General features: G+C 39.8%; 1 protein-coding gene across 1 annotated transcript; it reads right to left on the bottom strand.

The window, feature by feature from the left end:
* Positions 1-2,904: 2,904 nt before the first annotated feature.
* OCIAD2 (OCIA domain containing 2) lies at positions 2,905-10,866 on the bottom strand. The gene is made up of 6 exons (XM_009074373.1): positions 10,807-10,866; positions 7,907-7,997; positions 7,178-7,231; positions 5,284-5,331; positions 4,187-4,292; positions 2,905-2,986 (listed from the first exon to the last, which is right to left on the bottom strand). The coding sequence occupies exons 1-6, from the start codon at positions 10,864-10,866 to the stop codon at positions 2,905-2,907; spliced, it is 441 nt and encodes a 146-aa protein (XP_009072621.1).
* Positions 10,867-13,204: the final 2,338 nt, after the last annotated feature.

Here is a 13,204-nt window from a genome sequence, read left to right as displayed (position 1 = left end):
TCTTTCCATCTGATATAGAAGCCAAACATTCCCACCTAGACCAATTTGCTTGCTACACACAGTATTGGTAGCATCTAAGTACAATAGACAAATTTAATTTCTCAGCACTAAGGGATAAATTGCATGGAAGGGAGGAAAATAAACAAAAACATGTTGAGAAGAGAGGAGTGTATTTCAAAAAGTGCATTAAAAGAAACTGCCACTTATTGCAAAAAGAACAATGTAAAAATATGCAACTACTTCAAGTCAGCCAATTTACAGCAAATCAAAGACACAGAATCAGAACATTATTATTTCTTCTCTACAGAAAAGTGCCTTGAAAGAACCCGAACCGTAAGATTTTTATCATCTTCTCCACATGTGTAAATGGAAGAAAAGGACTGAGTGGCACTTTGCCTTCAGTGTGAAATGTGCAGCTTCTCGGTGATTTCTGAGAATGCTCCAAATCCCTGAGGATAAAAGACATTACCTTTGGACTCATAAACACAGGTATCATTTTATCTGGGTTACCCTCCTAGCTAGACCACCATTAAAATCCCTGTTGAGACAGGAATTCTTGAGCTACTAAGAATCCAAGAGACCAAACATCACATGGAAAAATACACAGTCTTATAGGCAAAAAAGAACAAGGAGTCTAGTCCATCCCTTTCCACAGCTTGCCCCATATGCTTAGCATGGACAGTGGCTCAGCAAGGTCTCTGAACATTTTTAGAACATAGCATGCTAAATTAAGAATTTTTATTAAAACATTATAAAAGTTTATGAGGTTGTTATTTCACTATTTAACAATACAGAAAACAACACAATGCTATTTATCTTCCTAAATTTCCAAAACCTGTCCATCAAAACTTATTTCTGGCAAATTCAAAATAGCACTCTGGCCTACGCATAATGGCTTTTTCCTTCCAGCAGTTAAAATTTGAAAGAAATACACTAGCCTCACAATTATTTTCAGACTAAGTTACTGACTAGGGTTTCAAGCCCTTGTAAAACCAAACAAAAAGACCTAAGCTGCTGTTAAAAAGTGCAGCAATCAAGGTCTTCGAGAAACATGTGAGCTGGAACAGGGAACAGGTTCCACAGCAGAAATTCCAGGACCCATTACAAGAAGAAAAGAAAGAGAGGAGCCTGTGGCACCCTGCATTCTCCCCCTCGTCCATCTGCAACACTCCTTTGTATTAAAGGTTATTTGGAATTCATTCAAAAGCTAATTGGTACTTATACACCAGAGAAAATATTGTCAGTTCACAGAGGAAGGCTGAATATGTGTTTGGATTTAAGGTTCAGCAAGCTGCAGCTCTGAAAAACAGCATGAACATTTGATTCCACTACACAGGTAGTTGCTAGCAAGTGACTGTCCCCAATTAAACATGCTTTGGGGTCTTTATTTGAATTAGGTGAGGACACTGGCCTACATAAGCATTTATTGAAGAGAAAATCTTCAAAAGCACTTAATCAGCACAGTAATGTAAGGGCTTAACTAAGCTCACAACTGCTAATGGATATAGGGTGTCATTCACTCAGTTATCTAAGCCTGGCTCACTCTCTTCTTTGTGCTGGCACTAGCAAGAAACCCTCCGGAAAAGTTTGGGGTTTTTTTACCCCTTTCCTTGTACTGAACTAGAGCAGTGAGCTGATGTTGAGAGCCAACTTGCTCCATGATCTCTACAGCTGGCACAAAAGCAGCACAGCCCCTTTTAGCAGCAACCCTACTAGGGCTAAGCCAAAGTGCATTTTCTGCTAGTGGCTGAGCCCTCCTTGCACAAGCACTTGATATAAAATGCTTGAGCAGTGGCAAAGTTGATTAAAAACAGGACTTTATTCTAATGGCTTCTTTCAGGACAGTCCTCACTGCCATGATGTATTGTTGCATAGTAAAAATCCATCAAAATCTTTCTTCTGGGGAAGTAAACAGGCTCTGATCAGCTACTCCTCCTTCCAGCCTGTCTGCAGGCACACACTTTAGAGTGAGAAAGGGACCATTCTAAACACCCTCGTCTGAATTACTACATAGCATGTGCCAGACTCAATCCCACAATTTCTGCATCAGATTTCTGTTCTGAGCTATACAAACTCACATGGCAGACTTTCAAACAGGGCCCTCTGCTCTCCTCTCTTGCAGGCAGCCAAGCTATTTGCAAACACTTTCACACATTCTCCTGCCTGTGAGAAATGTAGGCCAGCTTACCACAAGCAGAAAGTGTGAAAATGCTTTTAAAAAGCCCAGCTGCTGGCCTGCTTTTCATAGACACAGAGTGAAAATGCTTTTAAACACCTCCCCCTACCTTCCACCCTGCAAATCCTCCTTCTCTGCAAAGGGAACTTTCCCCTTTCTGGGGTGAAAACACCCCATGAGCTGTTTCCCCTGCCCCACCACTTCAGGCTGCTCTAGCACCACTCTTATGCCATGCCACTAAGGCTCTGTACTAGATGCAAAAAAACTACACACACACACACCCTCCCAAAACAAACAAACCCACACCCAGCTGGCTCTGCTTTTAGTTCACAGTATCCCAATGCATTTTTAAATATCAACATTATCCATCATTATTTGATTCTTAAGTAAGAAAGTTGGAAATCGAAAGGAATTATATTTGTTTTCATATAGGCAGTTGATCCAAATAAATTCCAATTAGGTGAATAAGCAATACTCTGTGACAACTAAAGCAAAAGTTCCTCAGAAATGGGGGATTTAAAATTAGCATGAAAGGTATGTAAGGTAAAAATTAAGAAAAAAAATTTAATGAGAAACCATGGATAGAGAGTATTTCCTTGAGTAATGCTCAGATTTTAATCCATGATTAAAATCCATTATTTTCACTATACTGTTCAGAGGTTTCAAAGAACACCACATGGAAAATAACAAGAGAAGTTATTTTAAATTTCAAGGTTGCCTACCTGGGACTAGGATGGCGAAGAAATTGAACCGTCTTTCTCATTCGATCCCAGTTTTTCTTTGCACTCTTTGCAAGTATGACGACATTGTCTGCAATATTGAAAGAAGGTAAATCTTGAAGAATTTTGCTGGATTTCTTGTAATACAGCCATATACAGGATGGCAAATGTACTTGAAGAAGTAACCTCTTGCCTATATTCCCCAAGTTTTGTAACTGCATTATGGCACATACACTGCAAAAGACGTCTCAGCCAATAAACCCAAATTAATTAGTATAAAGTACTCCTTCCAGCAATCATCAGAATAAACCAGGATTTTCTAAGCAGTCCTTGCCATTGTACCTGTAAGCAAACCAAGCTAGGAGCAAGGTATGTAACAAAAGAGTGACAAATAGCCATTTTGTGTAACACCAAGTGAGGAAAGTAATAGTTTTGTCATGTGGGGGAAGAATGCAAGTAGAGAAATAGATGAACAATGAAGAAACTTCCCATTATCAGTCTGGCATTTTTATAAGCATAAAAGCTCGTGCTGGTCAAGGGAGAAACAGAGGAGAATGATATTATGGACAGATTTTTGAAAATGTATTTTGTGTGTCAAAGGTACCTCTGGAAGCCTACTGAGAATGAAAAGTAGTACAGGCAGTTGAAGGAAGAGCTTGGATGAAAGTCAGAGTCTGATTTGATGGGAAGGAGAACTTTACATGAAACTGAGAAAACAATGACTAAAACATGAAGGTTCCAGGTGACAGAAGTCAATCACTGAGATCTATCCTATGGTTAGAGTTGCAAGGCAGAAAAAATACCCTTGCAGTTTGTGCTCTTCATGGTTTGGCATGACAGTATGAGGTTGGGCAAAGCCACAGAGGAGGAAGTTGGAATATGGGCTGAGATTGAAACTGTTGCTAAAATATGAGGACACTGTGAAAAAGCCCTGTAGCATCTTTGGCCTGATGTATGGCACAAAGGAAGACTCAAAGGGCCAAAGTGATAGCATGGACAATCTTAGTGGTATAATACTAGATGAAAAGAGAACTAGTAACTGTTGTTGCATCACACCTAACAGTACAATAATTTAATTTAAACCACATATATTCCAATAACAGGTATTACACTGAGTTTAATTTGCATTTTCTGAGGAATACATAGTAGTTTCCAATACTGCCATATGTAGCTATGAGTAGCACCTCATGACCTGATCAGAGAATTAAAATTCATAGTTTTGATGCATATAATTTTAACTATGTTTTAGATGTTTTTACATCTAGGATTAATAATGTAAATAAGCACGAACCTTTTTAGTTGTGGACCAAATGGTGCAATACCAATTTTCTGAAACTTTTTTTGGCACTCTCCCATGTATGACATCTTTCCAATGGCAAAACCTAAGACACCAGCAACTACAAAGGCAGATGACAAAACACTGTTAATACAAGAGCTTAAAGCACCAGTCTGCTACTGGCTCCACTTTAATCATATGACAAACTGTACACTGCATGTCTTCTCAAAACATGTCACAAACACATGTGAAGTTATACAGGGACTATAGGGATGATTTCAATAACTACTGAAAACTGGCTACCTATCATGACAGATAGCAACTGGTCCAAAACAATGCATACAGGAAAAGGATATAATATTCAGCTGAAATTACAAGACTTCAAATTTAGAGGAACTGATTATAGAGATAGCCCACAATAAAATTAATTCACAATGTCAGCACTAATTGTTCTTGCTCTTGTTTGCACACCATGGTATATTTCTAATGATCACAATTTTGACACTAACTTCTCTGGACTTCTAAGAAGCTAGAACATCAGTCTGCCACACTGTCACACTGTGGTGTTCACTCAGAATAAAAGACTACTTCAACATCCTCAGTTTTATGTTGAACTTTTACTGAAGAGGGAATTGATTTACTTCTCACCATTTAAGAGCCACCTTACTGTACAGTACAGTTTCTGTGCTTGTGTGTGTTTTCTTTATCAATCCATGGTGATGAATTAGACAGTTGAGATCAATCAAATGAACACAGAAAGAGGAAGATACTGTTTCATATATCACAGTACCATGACTCCCTGATAAGCTGCGTGATCTGCCAAGTACAGCTGATCAATGAGGATGACATTATTTATAAAACAAAGTTGCTACTAGAGGTTTTACCAATTTGAGAGGTTGTATTTAGTAAATATAAGCTGCTACTGAAAATGTTTACATTAAAAGCATCTTGTTTCATACATTTATTTTTAAACACATCAGAATTCTGATTTCCTAAAGAGATAAATTCCTAAAAAGGAGGAGTTTGGGAAGAAATTCAGAGAGATGCGTCTAAGGTCTGCATGTTGCCTGTAAGTAACTTTTCCTTTCCTTTTAGAATTGGGTACAACTTACTTGCCATCTTGGGATATGGACCAAATCGTGGGTTTGCTGAGAAAATACCTACAACAAAAGGAAACAGTCAGAAAGGTTATTCACTTGAGGAATTCACCAGCACTCAACATGAAGGCAGTATTTTTCCTACAAGCTTTTGCATATCTTGAGGTGAAGATTGAATGAAAAACTTAAAAGTCCACTAACTCAGATTTAGGAACATCAGGACACTTTCCATTCCTCTAGTTCTTAGTGCATGTGTTTTGGGGCAGTTCTATAGCCACTGGAGGAAAAGCATCTGAACTTTGCAGGGTTGAGTTCAGACAGGAGTGTAAACCAGCATGAAAGCAGCATGTCTGCCACTGGTGACACCTGCAGCATTGCAGGAGGAAGAGATGGTGGCTCATGTTTCAGCACAAACCTACCCTGCAAATAAAGTGGCAGAATTAATTCTCTTACTCAGGGTCCAGAACTTGTGCTGTGAGAAATAGGATGAAACTGTTCTTTGGTAGTTTTCTGTGGCTATTGATTAAAACTGTACCACTAGTAAGTATCTAGTCTCCTCCTCTAGAGAGGAAAGATTATACATTTTGGCCTTTAAGAAGGGAATATGCTGTAATAAACAAGAAAACCAAAAAATCATCTTAAGCTTTTCCACCAAAATCCACCTTCCCCCAGTTACCATCAGGAGGTGAAACCAGTATTCCTCAGAGAGGTGTTGGCAGAGGGGTGCCATGCTGGGGAGGAGGCCTCCACACAAAATTACCATGGCAAAGGGAAGGGAAGTGAACTGTTATGTGCATTCAGTCAGTAATAATGAGGCTTAGAAGCTCCAGCTTTTTCCAGGGGCAGGGGACTGTGTGCAGGCATCAGAAAGGAGTGTTTAGATAGAGCAGCATTGAGCACAAGGGCCCTTGCCCACTGGCATCGATGCAATTTTGAACAGGGTCTCTCAGGGGAGGGAGGAACAAAAGTGTTTTTTGTTTCTAATCAACCCCCCTCCAATTGTTGACAAGCAGTAACAATTACTTAATAAAGGCATTTGTTATTTCACAGCTGATCAGAAACATCCAAGTACAATGAAGAGAAACCAAGAGGAATATCCAGAGGCTCCCTTGCTCCTTCCCTCCCTGTCTGCCTACAAGCTCATAGGTCAAGGATGCAATAAGGAATCCCCATTGACCTCTTGAGTCTCCCACCACCCAATTCTTACAGTTCCCCTGGATTCTTTTCTGCTTCTTGCTTCAGGCCCTGTGATTTTTTTCTTCTCCTACCTGCCCTTGCTGCAACTGGCTGCTGATGCAGGCTGAAGGACTGTCCTGTTTGCTCCTGTGTGATACCCTAGCAGTCTTCTGGGTGGATGCCTTTCACCCTTTAGCCAAAATGCTAACCTCCACTCTATAATTAGTCAAGACCCCCAGCAGGAAAACTCAAGGCACCGTGTGTAGAACCAGCTCATGTTGCACATAAACACAATACAACTCTCTTTTGTGCTAGACTGCAGATCACAAGCCATCACTATAAAAAGCTCTTTGTCTCCTCACTTTGGCAGTATTCCTTGCCCCTTTGCATTGAAGCTGTAGATATATTGGTATATAGTCACTGTAAAAACATTGTCAGCATTTCTCAAATAAACCAGCAGCTAGAGCTACAGTACCTGATTCTGATGCCCCTGCTTGGGTTGTACAATGCTCTGCCCCACAACCTGCTACTCAAATACATGTGATCATGGTGACAGAATCCTGCCACCAGTCTTTGAGTTCACAGTTTCTGTTTTCAGTTCATGCCCTTTCAAAAGAATGACTGTGGCAACGCATACATAGTGATCAAATCACTGTAACAATAGCAGTGGTGAGTGAGAGGATTATTGATCTTGAAAAAACAGCAGTTTAATAATGTATTTTTTAATCTTTACCTTTTGAGATCAGCCCCTGGGTGACAAGCATGCTCCCAAGAGACAAAGGAAGAGCTGTAAAAACAAAAAGGAGGAGAATAGCTGGTGCTAGCCAAAATGTGTTACTTTACTCTCTTACAAATGGAATGTTTTACATGTTTCTAATATTAAACACATTACTTCTAAACATTAACTTTGCCTACTGTCTTAACCTATTACATCTGCTGATTCGGATTACAATCTCTTAAAAGCAAGGATGTGTTCACACAGCACCAGACATCAGCCATGCTGTAATGTCTGAAGCTAATACATTGTATATATATTTTTATCGAATATTAGTTTCCATTCTCTAACTACCTCCTCTCACTACTGCAATACCAGTAATGACAGCAGTGCTGATGAAATGCTCAAACACTTTTCAAATTTCTCCATTCAGAAAATGTGTAATTTAGATACAAAACTGACATGGTGCATTTAAAAGGCACTAAAACACTAATCTTTTAGATGTCCTAACACCTGAAGAATTTCACAAACCCAAGACACATAGCCATGCCTACTTTTCATTCAAAGCAAAACGTTCCTAAGGTGGTTGTAATGGACCTCAAGAATAGAACCAACTCTGTGATTGATAAAGTTCATACTAAACAAGAGCTTAATTCAATCACCTTTACCTACAATGATTATGCAAAAAAATTTACTAACCCTATGATAACACAGTGCTTAAGATAATAATAACTTTGGATCACTCACCTCTGTACCAGAAACTTTCCTGTTTGCATTCTTTAAGGGTCCTTGCAATTTCTCCAGCATCTTGCATTTGGGAGATGGGACAAAAGAAAGGCTGAAAGGATAAACCTAGGTTAGCTTCTTGAATTTAATCTCACAGGAAGGAAAAAATAAATCAATTAAAGAGGATAAATTATTTGAACAATCAAATAAAATACAATATGAAAAACCACCAACCAAGGAAAACTCCTTACTCTGTTGTTTGCAGTGTAATGAAATACTTGATACCCCAATACAGAAAGAGAAAGAACTACATAGGTTTTAAGTTAAAACCACTCATCCTGTTGGTCTGTGCTTTCCTAAAATAGCTGAGCTGCTGCTTACCCCAGAAGTATGTTGCTTTATTTCTGTTAGTCATTTCATTCTTATGAGCTACATCATCGTTCTGGGAAAGAAATGACAGGAAATAAAGGCAGAGTGGCAGTTTCCAACAATAAAGTTCTGACCCCTATGGAAGTAAGAGCAGATTTTGCAGGTATTCAGAAGAGGGTCAGCATAAACTCTGTCAGACTCCTGCCTAGCAAAACTTTCTCTCTGAGCATTTGAAACACATTCATGGCATTAACTGAACTCAACCATACTGGCTTCACCCTCAAAAAAACCAGCTCACTAAGAGGTTCCTTTTATGTTAACAGCTCTTTTTCCCCCATTTTGACTGTGAGAGAAAAGTGACAATATTCTCTCTTGCATTCCACTATCCAGGGTACTGGCATGTGGATATAAGGGGAGTATTTTTCTTTTTTTAAGAGAAGACTCAGTTTTCAGCATTAGCACTTGTAGTGTCATTATTGGACATCTGAAACAGCTCACTAAGAGGTTCCTTTTATGTTAACAGCTCTTTTTCCCCCATTTTGACTGTGAGAGAAAAGTGACAATATTCTCTCTTGCATTCCACTATCCAGGGTACTGGCATGTGGATATAAGGGGAGTATTTTTCTTTTTTTAAGAGAAGACTCAGTTTTCAGCATTAGCACTTGTAGTGTCATTATTGGACATCTGAAATATATGGATGGTTTTGGCTTGGGGAAGAGTTTATTTTCTCCACGGTAACTGGTATGGTGTTAGGTTTTGGATTTGTGACCAAACCAGTGCTGATAATACAGGGACGTTTTGATTACTGCTAAGCAGACACAGAGTCAAGGCCTTTTCTGTTTCTCAGGCTGCCCCACCAGCTAGGAGACTGGGGGTGCACAAGCATCTGATAGGGGACACAGCTGGGACAGCTGACCCCAGCTGACCCAAGGGATACCTCCTATCACATGACATTGTGCTCAGCAAGAAAAGCTGGGGGAAAGGAGTTGTCATTAAGTTAAAATTAATTGAAATGTTTACATTTTTCTGTAAAAACACATCTACAAACATTCTTAAGAGCAAAACCAGATATCACAGAACAAGCAATGCCTTGGGAAAAAGAGCCTATTTGTCTCCTACAGGATTTTACCTCATTTTATACCCAACTGATCTATGATTTTGTAACCATAATAATAAAATGCATTTATTGGCCACAGCCACAGATTTCACATTTTACTAATTAATATCTCAGTCCTTCTTCAAGCACTGCTCACACGAAAGTTAATGGTGGTGCAGCCTGGTAAACAGTATAGAACTGACTCTTCTCCAGCCCCTAGAGAACCACTTCAAACTGGTTTCAGAGCAAGGTCACAAAGAATACAATAAAATGCAAACAGGCTGAAAGATAAGGAAATGAGTGTCAGGGCCCTAAGTGCACCAACAGGCTTTGCAACCTTTCTGCCTCCATACACATCCTGCCAGTTTAGTTGCTTGGGCTCAAAGTCAGCTCCAATACAGCACAGTTGTGCAACACTGAAATAGATTGCTGTGAAAACAGCGAAGCTGGGAGAAAGAGCTGCAAGGGGCTTTGCCCAGGGCCTCTGCCCTTTGGCTCAGGAGCTGCATGTATGCTCAGGTCCTTAACTTAACTGTTGTAGGTATGCCTGTACCTGGTCTTTTACTACAAAGATCTCTATCATGCCTTGCCAGCTTGATCTCCTGGCTTACCATCAGACTTGTCTTGCTCCTATGGACTTGCTTGGCAATCGCTGAATCGACTGTAGGCTGACCCTGTTAGCACTGGATCTGCTCTCCCCCTCTTTTTGAGGTACTGTGGGACTGCACTCCTTGTCCCTGAGGTCCCAGTCCTGCCACCTTGCTGTCACTCATGACTCCCAGGTCCCTTTTTCCTTGCAGATCAGCCCAGTTTTGCTGCTCTCTGGTAGTGACTAGTTAGCAACAAGGTCATTCCACATTTAAATTTCTTGATATCTCCATCGGAGGAGAATGCCCATCATTTGTACAGCTGGAAGGCAGATTCTTGTGCAGTGGTGTTCCCTTTTCTCCTTCTGAATACATGTGCATACATAACCTGATGGGGACAGGTCATACTGGACTTGTACTCAGACACTACAGCTCTGCTAGTTCATAACTAGTTTAACTAGCCCAGCATATATCAGAGCCTTAACCTTAAGACTCACAACTCCTAGCCCTCTGAGCATAGTGAACCAGGAAAAATAGCACATAGCCCTTCTCTTCATTTATATGCTTAAGAAAACAGACAACTGTTTCTCTCTTCAACAAGAGCGACAGGCAAAATCCCAGTTATTCATCAGTAATAGCATCAAAATAAAAGGGAGGAAACCAGCTTACCCATCCAGATCGCTTTATGGGAGGTGTCTGACTTTCCTGTTGTACTGTTTCTGAAGAAGGAAAAATAGCACATAGCCCTTCTCTTCATTTATATGCTTAAGAAAACAGACAACTGTTTCTCTCTTCAACAAGAGCGACAGGCAAAATCCCAGTTATTCATCAGTAATAGCATCAAAATAAAAGGGAGGAAACCAGCTTACCCATCCAGATCGCTTTATGGGAGGTGTCTGACTTTCCTGTTGTACTGTTTCTGAAGACATTGTCTCCTTTGTTGCTCTGTAGCAGAAGCTATGCGTTTTATGCTTGGCTACTTCTCTTTCTCCTAGGTACAAAGGTAAAAAGCCAGAGTGTCATACTGATACTGCAAGTCCAATGTTCATTGAGAAATGAAAATGACCAAGTTCAAAGGACTATATTTTTGACAGCAGATAGCATCCAGTCACCTGATAAACATTTTACAGCACAGTGTATCACTTATCATCAACATAGAGCTACGTGTAGCCTAACTCAAACAGGGAAGTTGGTAACTACAATTAGGTGCTGGATCATGACCTAGCACAGCCACACTCAGTCATAAAGAGATGAGAATAAATATGAGCAAGACATCAAAAACCTTTCTAATTTTTTTATGTGTTGCAGGTCAAAAAAGGTTTCTTTAGTGTGCTGTCCAGAATTACTGCACTGCTTCCACCCTCACTGTCATCACCTGAAGTCTGGATTCCATGGATAGGCAAGCCTACCACAAACCACATTTGCATTTTCAACAAACACAATCCAGTTACAAACATCCTCTAAAAAATAATCTAGAAGAATAAATAGATTCCAAAGAGGTTTAGAGATGCAATCTTCCATGCCTGAGAATTGTGCTGCTAGGGAAAAGCAAGAAAAAATTCCATTTCTGTCTAGAGTAATTCAAACATAAACTGTGATTTTCACCTAGCACTTTGCTGCAGGATCTGGCACTTTATTTATGAACTTGCTGCTTTTCCAGAGGTACCTTCTGAGAATGGTGGCACTGTGCAAGGCTAAAGTGACTGCGAAGGGCAGAGTTAAACAGAAAATATAGGCAACAATTTAATAACCTAAATGGTTTTTTGCATTCATAATATTACTGTATAAACCACTTCCTGCACTTATTTTGGGGTCAGTTACACAGCTATGTCTGCTTCATGCACACTAGCTATTCAGACAGCAAAGCATTTCTTAAGCAATGTAACAGAAGCAACACTACCTCCTCTCCCCTTGGTAGAAATCTCAAATAAGTATTGCATTCACACCAATCTACACTTTGTTCTCGGACACTTGCAAAAATGACAATGACCACTGTATCTTTGAAAACACTTAGGCTTGAAAATCCACATACCAGGAAAGCCCACAGCTCTACACTGCCTCAGTCTGGCTAAGAGTAATCTAATTCCCATCAGCCTCTCCTCACTTAATGCAAGAAAAGGATATAAAATATGAGAAAAACACATAAAACTTTAGAGAGGTTTGCATCACTCAAAGATCAATCAAATTTTCTTATTCTTATCTGCTTTGTTATCATTATCTACTCATGAAGGCTACTAGTGCAGACGGTTGCATAAAAATAATCACTGGAGACAGTTTCTAATTGCTGCAACAAATTTAAAGTGCTTATCTTTTTCTGAGGACAAAAAGTCTGAGTCACTGGAGAAAATAAATAAAATAAAACAAAGTAAAAAAAGGCAGCATAAATTAGATTACAAAAGTTTGCAGCTTGACATTGACCTCCTGTATTGTCTTCTGCATACATTTCTTCTGAATTAGTTATTCAGCTACACTACTGCTTCAACATAATGAAGAATTCCCGAAATATTTAGCACTTTAAGCAGCCTCCTGAGACATCTCCCACATGGGATGAGAGCTGAAAGCTCTGCTGGCAAGAATGAAACAAAGAGATAGAGCTGAGGTCATCAAAACATTATGTAACTGGATTACTAACATTGGTACTTAGCAGACATGCTGCCTCCTGTGTGAGGAATGTCAGTGTACCAGTGTTTTGAGGCCCTGTGTTCTGGAGAGACAACCATCATCTGAAAAAACCACCCTTATTTGCACTAACCTGCTGAAGAAACGTGACTTTCTTGTCACTTTCTGTCATACTTGTTGTTGTTCTCTCAACCTACATATGTAATTCTTAGCGTAAAAATTGACTGTGAGCTACCTTGGGAAGAGCTGCCCAATGATGTTATTCTTCCATTTCACTGAAACACCTATACAATACATCATTAAGTCAATAGGGTTTGCAAGGATCAAGTATTAAAAAGACTTCTGACTCTTCCACGATTAATGTTCTGGCTCGTTTATTCATTTACAGAAGAAAAGGCTAATATTGGGCTCCTGAAAGATCTCATGGCTTCGATACTTCTACCTGGCTGATAAAGCAGCAGCATACAAGAAGATAGTTACGCTTTTCAAACATGAGAACTGTCAATTTCATTCACCCTGTTTGCAATTAGAAGCCGAATAGGAATGGTGACCACAGAATTCCTAGGGTTACTTGAGGGAGCAGATTGGAGCCAAAACAGGCATGTGCTAGCTGGTAGATGCAGGACTTGTCGTGGTTTAACCCCAGCA

Source organism: Acanthisitta chloris, unplaced genomic scaffold (genome assembly GCF_000695815.1).
Source record: "Acanthisitta chloris isolate BGI_N310 unplaced genomic scaffold, ASM69581v1 scaffold9985, whole genome shotgun sequence".
Taxonomy (NCBI): Eukaryota; Metazoa; Chordata; class Aves; order Passeriformes; family Acanthisittidae; genus Acanthisitta; species Acanthisitta chloris.
The sequence above is the reverse complement of the archived record's forward strand: the minus strand, read 5'-3'. Positions and strand labels throughout refer to the sequence as shown.